The 15,140-nt window shown below is 43.1% G+C and overlaps 1 protein-coding gene and 1 pseudogene across 5 annotated transcripts in view; one reads left to right on the top strand and one right to left on the bottom strand.

Moving 5' to 3' along the window:
- The window catches only part of LOC102476794 (malate dehydrogenase, cytoplasmic-like), a 46,103-nt pseudogene extending 34,904 nt beyond the window's left edge, over positions 1-11,199 (bottom strand).
- The window catches only part of BCL9 (BCL9 transcription coactivator), a 115,242-nt gene that overhangs the window by 87,141 nt on the left and 12,961 nt on the right, over positions 1-15,140 (top strand). For 2 of the 5 annotated variants that reach the window (XM_006157151.3, XM_006157150.3), the window contains exons 2-6: positions 3,885-4,019; positions 6,121-6,200; positions 11,998-12,310; positions 13,257-13,573; positions 14,825-15,014. In XM_006157151.3, coding sequence (XP_006157213.1) covers positions 12,258-12,310; positions 13,257-13,573; positions 14,825-15,014 — 560 coding nt within the window. In that variant the 5' untranslated portion in view covers positions 3,885-4,019; positions 6,121-6,200; positions 11,998-12,257. Of the gene's footprint in view, positions 1-3,884; positions 4,020-6,120; positions 6,201-7,438; positions 7,656-11,997; positions 12,311-13,256; positions 13,574-14,824; positions 15,015-15,140 lie in introns of all 5 variants that reach the window. The other 3 variants (XM_014591087.2, XM_014591086.2, XM_006157152.3) reach the window with 3 other exon arrangements.

Here is a 15,140-nt window from a genome sequence, read left to right as displayed (position 1 = left end):
CGGGGGGCGGGGATGCGGATTTAGTGAGTTGAGTCTGGAGGAACCTGTGGGGGGAGGTGGGGGTGCCTCCCGAGCATTGGGGAGAGACAGGGCATCTCTCGATTTTTTAGAGGTTGTGTCCCAAGCAGTGCTTGGAGAGGTTAAAGGAGAAGATTGGACGGTCCCAGGGTCCTGGATGAAGGCGCATTGGAGGGGCGAGATGGAGAGCTAAACAAGAGAATTCAGATGGAGTTTGGTGGGGTCAGTAGGACCCCAGAAATAAATAGAAAGGGATAGGGGACTTTGCAGGCCAGTGACTTGTTGAAGGATGGGGGAGGTGAATGCTAAGGAGACTGTACGAGTAGTAAAGAGCTCCAGCAGGTGAGTTGGCGACGTCTAGGTCACTGAGTCATTGTGGGGGTCGTGGGACACACCAGTGATTTCCAAAGTGGAGCTCTAGTCACTGGCCTTTGAAAGTTGCAGACAATATTAAGATGTCACTGGTTAGTGTTGGGTAAGCCTGGTGAAATGGAGATATCTTAAAGAAAACAACAGCAGGGTTGGTTGTTCTGTCCAGAGGGAAGGAAAGGGAAGGGCCAGAGGCCTGCAAGAGTATTGCTTAGGGGCCTTATGTGAAGGCTACCAAGCATGAAGGAAGAGGTCTGAAATCTGTTTTCCAAGGACCCTGGTCTGCAGGAGGATAAGAAGAATAAGATAGAAATTACTTAGAGCATTAATTGGAGTCCAGTCGGGAACTAATGAAGTTATTAGACAATGCGGAGAAATGGACATAACTATCTTAATGGGAAGGGTCCCTAAGATGAGAAAGAATGATACAAAGTTAATCTTTGGTTAAGGCAAACATGTAAATCCTTACAAAAATGATTGAGTAGCTGTGTAAAAGAGTTACATTTTGGTCAGTGATGTATGATTGAGTGTTTGTTACCATTTGCTGTATTCGGAATTAAATACTCATTTTTGGGACACAGATTTCAGCTCTTATGCACGGAGCACCAATTATTGAATTAGAATTAGCCTATGGTAAGGAAAAGTAACATTGAGTAATGGGATGAAAAGCAAAAGGCTGTTAAAGGGTAAGACTCATTTGAGTTTAGAACCTTTGACTGGAGGTCAGCAGGTGGCGTAGTGGTTATGGGGCTGGATTGCCACCTGGCTGAGCAAGGTTTGGGTCCTGGACCCGAAGACCTGAAAATCACAGCATGTGTGCGTGCATGCCCAGAATCCCAGGAGGAGAGTGGAGGAGACAGGATTGCTGCATGGCCATCCCCTGTGGGGGATGATTTCTCACTTTTCCTCTCACTGTCTCTCCTGTGAGCACACATGTCCCATGGCAAAAACCTTAAAAAACAAAAAACAAACTTTGAGTCTGAAAATTGTATAGTGTGTTTGTCCTGCTGGTTTCGGTTTTTGACTGGAGACTAGTGATTGGGAAGTTGCAGCAATGAAGAAACCATTATGTGAATGATGTTGGTCTTCGGTAGAAATTTTAAAAAGGTTTCCTTATTTACTCTTGAAAAAGACCCAAACTATTAAAGACAGATAAGTTAATAAGAGGAACTGTGAGTGAAATGGTGTAAGAGTGCTTTGTGGAATGTAGTCTCCATTCATTGCTGGATAAAAAGAGAAACTTAATGTAAGGTTGAGATGGAGTATGTATGACATCTGGTTGTTTCATGATCTAGAAATTTGGTATTGAACCATTAGTATTATTTTGCAGTAGCTGCGTTGTGAGATGATAATATTTTCAAACGATACGGTAGAAAGATAGGGAACTCATTGACTAAATGAAAGAACAAATTCTATATAGTTCGCTTTTTATAAGGCAAGTGTCCGTAGTATGTAACTTGACTCTCCAGTGAAGGCTTCCCAACCTAGATTCTTAGATGACTAGCAAAAGCAGAAAATTACTTATATACGTTGAAATGAATTCTATGGGATATTTTCCCCATAGCCTTCAGAAGTGTCTGCTCCTATGAATCAAAATAAAATGCCCTCTGGCTTGTAGGAGAAAACAAACACAAAACAAAACCAACAGCCCCGGAGGTTTCACAAGCATGATAATCAACTAAATATTTGATCCTGGTGACTTGATACTATGACTAGAGCCTTGAACTGGGAATCAGGATATTAGCTCTCCCATTTGACTTACGTGGGACTTTGAACAAATCTTTCATATTTAGTCCCCAGTTCTCCCATCTACATAACATGGTGATACCAGCTGCTCTCACCATTCGAAACTGCAGTTCAACCTAGCAAGTTAATGCCTGCCTACAAAGCGCTTTGATTACCACTAAGAATGAGAGGTTATGGAGCCCAATTTCGGGGGGTCACTTTTAAAAATCTGCTTCACTAACAGACCAACTTCAGCTTTTGTGACAGTTACACCTCTCTCCAGTTGGTGGGAAGACAGGAATGATGACAACTGCAGAAAATATAAGCAAAGCTCCCCATGGGAGAGGGGGAAGGTAGATGCTGTAAGCGCTAACCTAAGCTGTGCCACCCCTAAATATGTGTGGTCTGGACTTCCTGGCAGCTTGATTTTCTTCAGCTGTGACATAGTGTTGGCACTCTGTCTTGGTGGCTGTGGTGATAGTCTTTAGAAACTCCTTGGTCTGGATCAGGGATTTTTCACCTCTTCTGGCCTCTAATTCCCTTAGGCAATCTTATTAAGTATAGGACCCTTTCTAAGATTTTTTAAGAAAATATTCCTGCACAAAATAAGATATATGAAATTACAAAGGAATGGAAACAGTTACCAAAATATGAATTGTAATGTAGTAATATATGTGCTGCTTTGTAACACTAAACCATAAATGTAGCTGCAGGTCTGATGGGACTGTAGTTGTGAGGTAGTAAGGAGTATACATCGCAGGTCAAGGTATCTTTGGGCCAACCCGTGGCATGGTGGTGGAGGCTAGATCTCAGATGGCCAACTGCAGTTTCAATCCCAGACCTGGTGGCTTGAAAAACACATCAAGCACTTGTGTATTTGTGCCCAAAATCCCAAAAGGAGGGAGAAATGGGGGAAAAGGGATTGCAGTGGGACTATCTCCCATGGGAGGGAGGAGCTTCCACTCTCTTTCTCTCTCTCTTCCCCTGCCTCTCTCCCACTCTCATTCATGTGCTCTCTGGAAATTTAAAAAAAAAAAAAAAAAAAAGAAAGAAAGAAATAGATACCTTCAACAACTGTGATGTGACTTGAAATGTCCTGTGGTTTCTAGTGGTGACACAGTCATAGGATTGTGAATCCTGTCCTGGGTTGTTGCTTATATTCACATGAAGACCATGCTTGCTAGCTTTTACTTACAGGTTAGTCACAGTGAAGGTCCGAGATTCCCCCCACAAGTTCACAGCCACTGTCTTCTCTGGGTATATCCACAGACCTCGATCCCAAGTTAATAACTCATACTCTAAACCCACTGATTTTGGAAAGTTAAGTTATCTCATGGCCACTTGTATTGTAGGTTTTGTATATTTTCCGTATCTCTCTGTACTATGAACAGAGCCGCAGAAAAGCCATGAAACAAAACTCCATTTTGCAACCTGTGGTAACTGTTCTTGATTGTAGCAAAAGTTAAAAACAATGATTAAAAGGAAAATGAAGCTTTTGTTCTGGTGAATTTTGCATTTTCGAAGGCCCCAATCACCCCTTAGCATGGGTCATCCTCAATGGGATCTATTTGGGCTGCAGCATCCCTATCTCCAACTTCTGTACTTTGAGTTTTTATGGTTTTTGCCTTCCTTTCTTGTTTTTGACCAAATTATTTTCTTCTTATTCCTTCTTTTAAGTATTGTTTTGCCCACAGAGCATTAGGAAATAAGTGGTTTTCTTTGGAATCAATGTGAATTTGTGTATGAATTTTCCTTTCTCCTTAACCCTATAGGATTGAATGCTTGACTAGCCGCTGTCACTCCACTTTGACCTAAAAATTCCCTTCTGTTTGGGTGGCAGAGATCATTCTAGGGAAGCTCTTCGGTGCCCTGATGTAGAAGAGAGAGCAAATTGGACATCTTAAAAGGTAAAGAACATGATAAGCCCTTAATTTTTATGACTGAATCTGAGTGTGTTCGATACTTGTTTGCTTCTGTTGGATAACTTGTAAATGAAGACTGTATTTGCTCATTATTTTAGCAGTTCCCAAGGCAAAGTCATCAAATTCAATGCAAAACAGAACTATAAATACAGTTACCTTATACTTTTCTGCAAGCAGAGATTTGTATGGTAACTCACTTCGTAGGGCTAAGAAGAAAGGCAGGTGGTAAGAAATTAGTCAGTTAGTTCCCATGTCATCATTGGGAGGTAAGGGTAGCAATATGGCAAGCTTTAAGCTCATTATAATATCTGGATCAACCAGCATTTATTGAGTTTCTACTGAGTGTCAGGTGCTAAGACCTCTCAGGGAGTTCCCTGGATACACATAGCAGGGTTACGGTTTTCTAAGTGTTATAGTAGTGCTGTAAGTATAGTACTGTGGGGCCATGGAGGACATACAGGGGATAATTTGTAATCAAGGAGAATTTCACAGAAAAGGGACACTTATTTGTGTTGAAATAATACTTTGGGTAGTCATTGTTCAAACTCATTTTTGAATGTTTGAATTTTGTCCAAGTTCTTTAACTTGATACAAATTTTTATTTGCTTACCTAGGTATCATTAACTATTGAAGGACAGTAAGAGTCATTTCTCACCCCAGGGGCGCTAAAACATACATTAGCATTTCATTTGGAACCAGGGTTTCTGTACATGTCTGTTAAAGATTGATTCTTCCAGGGCTGGCAGGTGGTGTGGTGGTTAAGGCACTGGACTCCCACATGGCCGACTATGGTTTGAGTTCAGGACCTGGCAGCTTGCTTTCTCACTTTATCTGTCTGTCTCTTGCTGGTCAAGTTAAAATAATAACAATAATAATAATAGATTAAACAATTCTTTTAAAAAAAGATTGGTTCTTCCTATTGTATACTTTTTCTGCGAAGAAGCCGTTTTGTAGTTGACATGTCAGAAGTTAAGAATGAGCTTGGAATGGAATCCTAAGTCCTTCTAGGTCCACATTCTCGGTTTGATACTATGCCTTTTATGGAGTAGTGGTCATAGCACAGAAATGAGATTTGTTAAACATGACATAGGTCTAATAAACTTGACTTCTGAGAGCAGGGAAGTAGGAAAGTATCATTGAAAAAGTTGAAATTGGAATTATAGAGGTAACTCAGCTTGGTCAGAATTATTTGTGAATTTACTTACCACTTCATATTCATCCCGTAGAATCTTTTTTTAGAGATTCCTAAGTAATTTGGCCCTAAGGCGATCTGGATCTTTGTTCTCCCTTATAATTTTAGAACTATAAATTCTGGGCAAAGGGGGAGTCTGGATGTCATAATTCTAGTTTACAAGGACTAATGTTGGAAATTGTTCTTCTTGACCAGTAACTGAGTATTTTATTAACTTAATCTAACTCAGTTCAGCACTGCTTTGCACACAGTGGGTACTAAATAAAAGGAAACAATCTGGCCAGGTTGTTTAGCCCTAAGTTCCCCCAAAATTATATGGAAATACTTTTTCTTTCTGGATGCTTGCCATGTAGAGTCACAGTTGAGAGTAGGAAGGAACCGTGTTCTTCAGTTTGTAAATTCAAAAGCAAATCTGGAATTTTGTCTCTTTACCTTTACAGCCAGATTTAAGTTTTCTTTATCAACAGAGAATGGCAGAAACAGAAATGTAAGGGTTTGTTTTCCCAACTAAATTCTCAAACATTTAAAAGATAGTAAAACTTGTTTTATTTGTTCTTTAGTACTAGGTTGTCCAGAAAGTCACGACTTATTTTTCTATGTAAAAATGCATCATGACTTTACAGTGACCCGGTATTTCTCCAGCCTCTGAGAATACAATGTGTAATCGGGGAGAAGGGAGAGCTATAGGGCCTTGACCTAGCCACAGATTGGCTGTCTACCCTTGGGAGTTGATTCCGTTCACATGGGAGATAACAATTTTCTTTGAAACTGATATTTTAGAATAAATAGGAAATTAAATTTTCACAAATTGATAGCATTCTGTGGTTTTCTTCTTGTTGTTTTGGTTTTTAAATCCACTTAGAAATTATTTTCCTTTACTGCATCCTCTTCCAGGTGAGGGTCACCTTTGAGAGAAGGGTTCCTGGACTCACCCCCAGGATGAGCACTGCAGTGTCGTGACCCTCGGGGTTTTGGTGAGTACCGAAGGGTGACAGCCCTGGAGCACAGGCCTGCCTTAGAAAGGTAGCCTCAGGGGAAAGTGGCTTCAGCTTTTATTAAACAGACTGTTTTCTTTATATCACTCAGGACCCCCCTCCCATCTCCCTCATCCCCACCTCCCCAGTCCCAGGTCCCCACCATTCTGCTGTTTCTATGAGTTCAAGTCTTTTATATCCCACAGAGAAGAGAGATCATGTGATATTGGCTTTCTGTGCCTGGCTTATTTCACATAACAGAGTGTCCTACAGGTTCATCCATGTCATTTCAAAGGAGAATTTCCTTCCTTTTAAAGACTGAATAGTATTCCAACATGTTTACATGGCATGTTTTCTTTTACCCATTCTTTTTTGTTTTTTGTTTTTTGGGTTTTTTTTAGATTTTTGCTACAGGGCACGTGTATTTGCTAGAGAGAGACAGAGAGACAGAAGCAAGAAACCACCCCCCGGGGGGATGGCCACACTGCAATCTCTTCTCCTCCATTCTTCCCTCGGGATTTTGGCCATGCATGCACTCATAGCTGCCATGAGTTTTAAGCCGCCAGGTCTGGGACTTGAACTGTGGTTGATTATATGGGAGTCCAGTGACATTACCACTGTGCCATCTGCTAGTCCCCTCCATTCATTTTTTGATGGACACTTAGATTGATTCCGTGTCCTGGCTTTTGAGAATGATACTGCAGTGAACATGGGAGTGCAGCTATTTTTTTTAACATGCTGATTTCATTTCCTTTAGATAACAACAGATATTTTATGAGCAAATACCACATGCAAGATGTTGAGTAAGTGCTAGGAATACAAGAATGAACAAGTCAGTCTTGGTCCCTACTTTTGTGGCACACATGGTCCAGTAGGAGAGAAAAATATTATGTAACTGGTCACATGATCACACGTTATTACAAACATGAAAGATACTATGAAGGAAAACCCCAGGATGTTATGAAAAGAGTGTAATGAGGAATTTCGCATATGCAGCTTGGTGGCATTCAGGAATCCTTTCTCTCTAAGAAACACTTCAGTTGAGACTTCATTCATTCAACAGAAACCTTCAAACCGGATAGGGGAGGGTTGGGGGTAGAGAAAGAGGTGTCAAGAATGATTCTCAGATTTCTGGCATGAACAACTAGGTGCATAAAAGAGCCAGTTACTAAGATGTAGAAAATAGTTTTAGAAGGAAGGCTACCCAGAGATGAAGAATTCCTGTTTGATCCTGTCAGGTTTGAGACACCTGGAGAGCCCAGGCCGCTGTGGATACAGGTCCCCAGGACACAAGCTCCTGGACATCTACATTTGGGAGCTGCTGGCATGGAGAGAGTTCACAGAGTGGGAAGAGGAGAGGACCCAAGTACAGTCCTGAGGAACTCTGCATTTTAGAGACGGGGTGAAGGGGCCTCCAGAGGAAGCAGAGAGTGGAGAGGCAGGAGAATTGGGAAGGTATGGTGCTGTGGAAATCAGGAGAAGAGAGAGTTCCAAAGGAAGTGGCCAACTGGCATGATCTAAGAGATGGAGTAAGATGAGTTTAGAAAAGTGGCCTGTGGTGACATTACAAAACTAGTGGCCTCTGTGACCTCGGAGTGAAAGTTGGTTTAAAATGGTTAGAAGGTAGATGCCAAGGGAGGAAATGGAGACCTTCTACCCTGTCAGCTCTGTGGAGAAATTTGGCTCTGAAGGGTAATGCACAGGGTGCTGAAGTTCACTTTGCTTTAATGTATTTTTTAAATGGTACGAAACATCCTAGTGTATCTAAATATCAGTTGGAAAGATCCAGTAGACACAAGAAATAAAGGAGATGGCCAAAGGAGAAAATTAGAGCTCTCAGAAGCCTAGAAGGGATGGGCCTGAACTTGTGGGATTGACCTTAGAGAAACTAGGGGCCAGCAGGTTGCATAGTGGTTATGGCCCTGGACTCCCACATAGCTGACCACAGTTCTGGTCCCAGACCTGGCAGCTTGAACATCACGCCAAGTACATGTGCATGCATAACCAGAATCCCAGGAGAATAGAAGAGAAGAGATTGTGGCATGGCCATCCCCTATCCCCCCAAGAGGATGATTTCTCACTTTCCCTCTCTCATCTCTTTCTGGCAAGCACAAGTTTCTTATGACAAAAAAAAAAAAAAATCCTTAAAAATAAATAAATAAATAAATAAATAAATAAATAAAGGTCAATACTAGAAAAGAAAGAAGGGATAGACGGTAATGAGAACTGGTATGTGTATTTGGTGGTGAGGACTTACAGCTTGGTGATGTGGATCTACCAAGCAAGACCAGCACTGCGCATGGGGAGGGAGGGAGGAAGGTGGTAGACAGTCTAGAATGCGTGAAGTGACGTCATACAGAGCTAGCCAGTGAGTTTGCTGGAGGGTAGTAGCAGTCAGCGTGGCGTTTACTGTCCTGCTAAGCATTCCCCTGGTCCACCGAGTCCCTATTTTGACTGGTCCTGCAGTGACAAGCGCTGCCAGAGTGCCCAGTGGAATGGCAGCTCTGCCACAAGTCACTTAACATGTCAGAGCCCCAGTGTCCTCACCTCTCAGATGGGAGCAGTAGTAGGACCTTTGAGGTTGTGACTGAGTTAACCTGTATTGGGTCATTGGAAAATTCATGATGTATTTTTCTATGTTTTTTATTTGTTTGGGGGTTTTTTTGGAGGGTGGCGATTTTTGCTATAGGGCGTGTGCACTCACCAGAAAGACAGACAGAAAGCAAGAAATTGCCCCCTGGGGAATGGCCACTCCACAATCCCTTCTCTCCATTCTCCTCTCAGGATTTTGGACACGCATGCACACGCGCCTGGCATGAGTTTCAAGCTGCCAGATCTGGGACTCAAACTGTGGTCGACCATATGGAGTCCAATGCTTTAACCACTATGCTACTTGCTGGCCCCTCTATGTTTTTCTATGCAAAAATGCATGGTGACTTTTCTGACGACCTAATATAAATAGTGCTTAGAACAATGCCCGACACATAGTAAAAATCGTAAGGATTCCTTAAGAAGAAAAGAGAGAAACATTGCATGAGTAGATCTGAGGAGTTAGGAGATTTAGCTTTAATCATTCTGTAGAAGAGCTTTTCTAGGCCCCAGAGGTAAACAGTTGAGCACTAACTTGCTGAAGAGCCTGATTTTATTCTTCAGAACTATATGATAAGATCTTTGGCAGATCTTTTACAGTTATTTTTTACTGTTAGAAAGGCTAAAGCTAGGGACGATTTAGTTCCTCAGCTACCTTGGATTAGGGTTTGAAAAACCTGGATTTTACTCAGTTGTTGGGTGGGCTCACGTGTTTGTTTCAGCCCGTGGGCCATCTCTTCATCCCCAAAGGAATGGATGGGGAGATGGTTTAGAGGAAGGAGCTGTGGTCTGAGAGCACTGACTGGAAACCTGGGAGAAGCCGTTCGGGCCCCATGTGCTCCATTCATTCATCTGCAGAATGCCTGTCAACCAAGGGTGGGCGGATTGTGAGAAGAAGAAACTGTAAGATGCATTTTGAAAATAAAGATGATTTGTGTTCACAGCATTATTATTAGAAATAGTCTTTGCCACCAGCTTATCATAAATGCCTGGCAGATTAACAGGTGATTTGATATTTGTAATATGTTTTGAGTTTCTTTGGAGGAAGAGTGCAACACAAATGCCAGGTATTTCCGTCCTGGGAGAGGCTGAATAAGTCACAGAGGATCCATTCTTACTGCATCATGCTGAGTATGGGAGAAAAGCTAAAGAACTCTAAAACAAGGTTCTTGTCTTCTAAAGAACAGCGTCTTCATAGGGGGGTAAAATACACACATAGGAGTACTCAGTATGACGTGCAGTTGAGTGCTAGAATGTATACTGCAGACTGCGTGAAAGAAGTTGCAAAAGGGATCTGTATAGGTGATAAACTGCTTTTTTTTTTTCTGACATAAATGTTTTCCAGTGGCTTTGTCTATGCAAGATTCGTTGCTACTTTTATTTTATCAGTGATTCCTAATGTTTAGTGAGAGGTTACAAAATGGTTTATTATCAAAAATATCAAATTTGACAACTACAATCTATTTTGCAGTCTAAACCAAAAAACAAAGGCCAAAAGGCAGTAGGAGATAAAAATATAACCGTAAATATAATCAAGACCCTCAAGACCAAAATATTTCTTAGGACACTTTTTCCTGAGGTCAGCATTAGAAACATTCCATGTTTTATTCTAGTTCTTTTTGCTGACTTCTTTATTTAAAAAGGAAAAAAAATTAATTGGGTATACTCAGAACTTCATAAATTCCTTTTGATGGCCTGGGTGAAATAGCTGGGACTCTTGTAAGTTTCTAAATGAAGAAATAGATACTTAACACTTGACAATGATCATAGTGCCAAAATTTAGAATATAACTAATCCTTCCAATTTTAGTCCAGTTCTCGAGTCTCTCAAAGTATATGTAAGCTGTAGCACCCTAGCTATTTCTAACTCCCTTAATTGTTTAGCCACTAATCCTGCATCTCATATCTTTCTTCTTCAGTCCTGTACATTGTAAGATACAGAAAGTAGAGAGCAGGCGAGAGGATGATAATTTTAAGAAAACCGTACTGGGAGGGCCGGCAGGTGGCGTGTTGATTAAGGCAGCTGGACTCCCACATGGCTGACCATGGTTCGAGTCCCAGACCTGGCAGTTTGCTTTCTCACTTTCCTTCTCTCTGTCTGTTTCTGGTCAACATCAATAAAAATAAAATAATGACAACTTATAAAATTAAATAATTCTTTAAACAAAAACAAAACAAAAAAAAAAACGTACTGGGACTGCCCCAGAAGGGACCAGTAACTTAACATAAACTTAGTTTTCCCTAATAATCTAGGCTTCCCTAAATAAAGGGCTTTCTCCTTTTTTTCTGTAGCTTGGTTTGGGAATATCTTCTTGACCTTTATGCTTCACATTAGCTTTGTAAATTGGCTCAAAACATATCTCAGCCTTCAAAGATGTTCTTCTACCTTCAGAATTGTGGATCATTCGCATGCTTACGCATGCCTGCAGTCCCTGTCATTAAGACAGTGAGAACACAAGGCACATACTTGGAAACCAGGAGGGCAGAACTGATATGCTGAAGTCCTTTCTTAATGTCCTCCTATCCTGAGGCCCTGATCAGTTTGTTTCATGGTTTGAAATTGGTGTGAAGGGGCCTGCAGGTGGCGTGGTGGTTAAGCACCCACATGGTTGACAGCAGTTCAAGTCCCAGACCTGGCAGCTTGCTTTCTCACTTTTTCTCTTTCTCTCTCTCTCTCTGCCCCTCTCTGGTCAAATTAAAAAAATAAATAAAGTTAACTAAAATAACTTTTTTTAAAAAGAAATTGGGGTGGATTTGTTAAGTGTCAGTGGCATTGTTTGTCAGCAGAGCTGGCATACCACATAGTCACTGTGGAGTTGCTGTACCCACTGGCTTCAAAACATTGTATTGAAAAAAGAAAAAAACATGCATTTTTGAGGGCCTTGTATTCAGAAGTAGAGAACTATAAGGGGAAATGTATGACTAAAGAGAAAACGGTTTTTCCTCCTCTGCTTACAAATGCCTGGTACTTGCCACTTGGATGAGAGGCGCATATGAAAGTCTTAGTCACTCTTCAGCTGCCTTAGCACCAGCACCTTTGGCCAGAATAGGAACCTTGCCCTTTCCTTTAAGCCTGATGGAAGCTGAGGAGTGACCTCGCTGCCACATCCTCGGGTCGGCTAGTGCTGCCACCTGGATCCTGTTGTAAGGGTGTTTTATGTCTCTATCTTTTTGCTCCCAACTTTTTTTTGGGTGGCCTTTTCTCGTAGTGTGCCCTGGAGATGCGAGATTTTCCTTTGGCAGCAGGAGGCACGCACCCAGAGAATGCTGGAGCTGCAAGGGGAAAGGACCCACTTCCACAGCAGAGAAAAACAAAGAGGAAAAAGGCACACGGGCGGCCAGCGCTAAGGGACACACCCGGCAAGCAGTGGCCCCCTGCCACTGCCCCCAACAGCTGCTCCTGCTGCAGCCCGAGAGGAACTCGGTGAGCCCGTCCCTGTTTGTGACTGCAAGCTCAGGATTTCAATCAATGCATTCCAGTAACCCTAAAGTGAGGAACTCTCCATCAGGAAACACACAGAGGTACGGGCCAGCCCTCCACCTGCTCCCCTTGGGGATGTCCTGGGCACACCACAAACACTCCTGGGTGCCACTTAGAAACAAGTGAGACCCGAATAGAAAGGAAAGAGAAAATAGGCTAATAGAGAGAAATAGAACAGCCAACAGGCTGTGGGAAATCAAGGCATCTGTTAGTTTTCCTTTGTTATTATTTTGTCCAGAGTTCCCGGACCTCTCCTCTTTAACACCCTCCTCCTTGCCAAAGTGCAAACAAGAGAACCTCAAACACCAACCATGTAATCTGCTAACATTGGCAGATGAAGAATCCGAGGCCTGGAGTAGTGAGGAGGCCTGAGGTCCAAGAACTAAGACACCAGCCCTGGAACCCCACTGGGAAGCGTTCCCTCTGTTCCACAGTACATAAATTGTCATTTTAAAAGACTTTTTGCCTCACCCCTGGGAGCAGTGGTCGGTTTATCACTTGGGTGTGACACTGCTGGTTGGGAGGGAGTAGGATCCTGGAGGAGTTCCCTGACCTGCCCTGCTCGTATTTTCCAGCAGGGAAGCTGGGCTCCCGTTACAGCTGTTCCTTGTCATCAGCCCTGGGGGTGGGTAGTATTTTGATCTTAACGATGCCTGTTTGTTTACTCTGAGCTAGTCTTAGTGTGAGAGTCACTTCTCTGTGTACATAGAAACCGTTGTCCTTTATTGACAGAAGCCCTAGAGATGGGTCCCCATGTGACTCTAGGGTTCCCGAGACCTGGCAGGCCACTCTGCTTGATCCTCCTCTCTGTTGGTAGCTCTGGGATGGGAGCAGGGGTGGAGGGAACAAGCAAGTAGCTGAGATGAACCTGGCGTGGCTGTTTAGCCCTCAGGGTCTCTTTAACCCATGATAGAAACTGCTTCTCCCCCATTTGTGCTGACCAGCTGCATCTGGGGTCTGATCTCCCCTTGTGTTTGTTTCTTTTAGTAGCCCTAAGTCAAAGCAGGAGGTGATGGTCCGTCCCCCTACAGTGATGTCCCCATCTGGAAACCCCCAGCTGGATTCCAAATTCTCCAATCAGGGTAAACAGGGGGGCTCAGCCAGCCAATCCCAGCCATCCCCCTGTGACTCCAAGAGTGGGGGCCATACCCCTAAAGCACTCCCTGGCCCAGGTGGGAGCATGGGGCTGAAGAATGGGGCTGGAAATGGTGCCAAGGGCAAGGGGAAAAGGGAGCGAAGTATTTCCGCCGACTCCTTTGATCAGAGAGATCCTGGGACTCCAAACGATGACTCTGACATTAAAGGTATGTCTATAAGATCTTTGAGACTCAGAGGGAAGTAGGTACCTTGAGGGAAGGCCTCTGACATTTGAAGGAGGCCAGAGCCTAGTATAAGCGAAGCAGGGAGACTAGGTGTCAGATTCAGGCGTTCTCACAGTTTATGTTGGAACTGTTTCTGCTCGTCATCCTACTAACCCGAGAATGGTCTGGAACCACCCTGTTGAGTTCTCACTCTTGAGGTTGCAGGTGGTTTAGGGGTCATGATAGGATGTTTCACAGGCCTAGCCACATCCTTGTGCATAGTTCTGGCCTCCATGTGGTGGTTCTTCAGTTTCAAGCCATGGCTCCTGTTTGTCTATGCCAGTGGCCCACACAAAGCAGTTTTTCTGGCATACCCTCCACTTCTCCATCAGAGTAATCCTCCAGGGCTTGGGTTTTGGGCTCTCTGATTGCCACTTTGCCAGACTTGTAGACTTGAGAGGAAGCATCAGCGGCCCTGTGCTGGTCTGAGTTTATCACAGCTGATCCCAGTGTGGCAGGAGTGAGTGTCCTAGATGTGGTTAAGATTTGACTGGGACCAAAATGGGGAGAGCCAGGAAGACTATGGGACCAACAGCTGTGGTTCTGGCTTTTTTCCTGCAGTCTAAGACTGAAAATCTTGACCGTAGGCCACAACATGAAGTTAGTACTCAAGGAATTGGAAGAGCAATACTCCAACCCAGATTAGAAATAAAAACTTGGGCTATTGTTCTGTCCTCCCTCCCTTTTTCCCTTTCTCCCTCCCTTTCCTTGGGCGTTTTTGGGAGACCTGTTAGGGGTGCCAGCATTGCACAAGGTGCTGGAGACACCATGGTCAGCAAGACAGATACAGTTTCTGTCCTCAGGATCACGTACACCTAGAAAGTTGATCATTAAACAACCAATTGCAATAAAATTTGGTAAACGCTGAAATAAGAGAAGGAAGAGGGCTATGAGATCAATTAGCAGGGATATCCAGTCAAGTCAAGAGGTTTCAAAAAGGTTTCCAGGAAAGAGGGACATTTACGCTCATCTCTGAGGGATGTGTGATAGTTGGAGACGTAAGGAGGTGGGGGAAGAGTGCTTTATACTTTGTCGTTTAAGGAGAAGAATATTTGAAATTTTATAAGAAGAAGAGGTTTCTTCTTAGCTAGGTGCCTTGAAATTTTCAAGATGGGTTTGTGTTATAATGCTATAAATGTTTGCAGAAGAAAGGGAGTTTTCTTCTCTGTATGATGAGTCTTTTCATTCTCTTAGAATGTAATTCTGCTGACCACATAAAGTCCCAGGATTCCCAGCACACACCACACTCGATGACCCCATCAAATGCTACAGTTCCCAGGTCTTCCACCCCCTCCCATGGCCAGACTACTGCCCCAGAGCCCGTACCTGCTCAGAAGACTCCAGCCAAAGTGGTGTATGTGTTTTCTACTGAGATGGCCAATAAGTAAGTGGACGGCTGTGTCCTGACGTTGGGCATGACTGTGTGTCTGGACCTGTCTCGTTCTCATCATAGACTGATCTTTTTTTTTTTTTTTTTTTAAAAATTTTTTTTTTTTTCTTTAAAATTAAC

The sequence above is a fragment of the Tupaia chinensis genome, unplaced genomic scaffold (genome assembly GCF_000334495.1).
Source record: "Tupaia chinensis unplaced genomic scaffold, TupChi_1.0 Scaffold000529_1, whole genome shotgun sequence".
NCBI classification, from domain to species: Eukaryota; Metazoa; Chordata; class Mammalia; order Scandentia; family Tupaiidae; genus Tupaia; species Tupaia belangeri.
The sequence above is the reverse complement of the archived record's forward strand: the minus strand, read 5'-3'. Positions and strand labels throughout refer to the sequence as shown.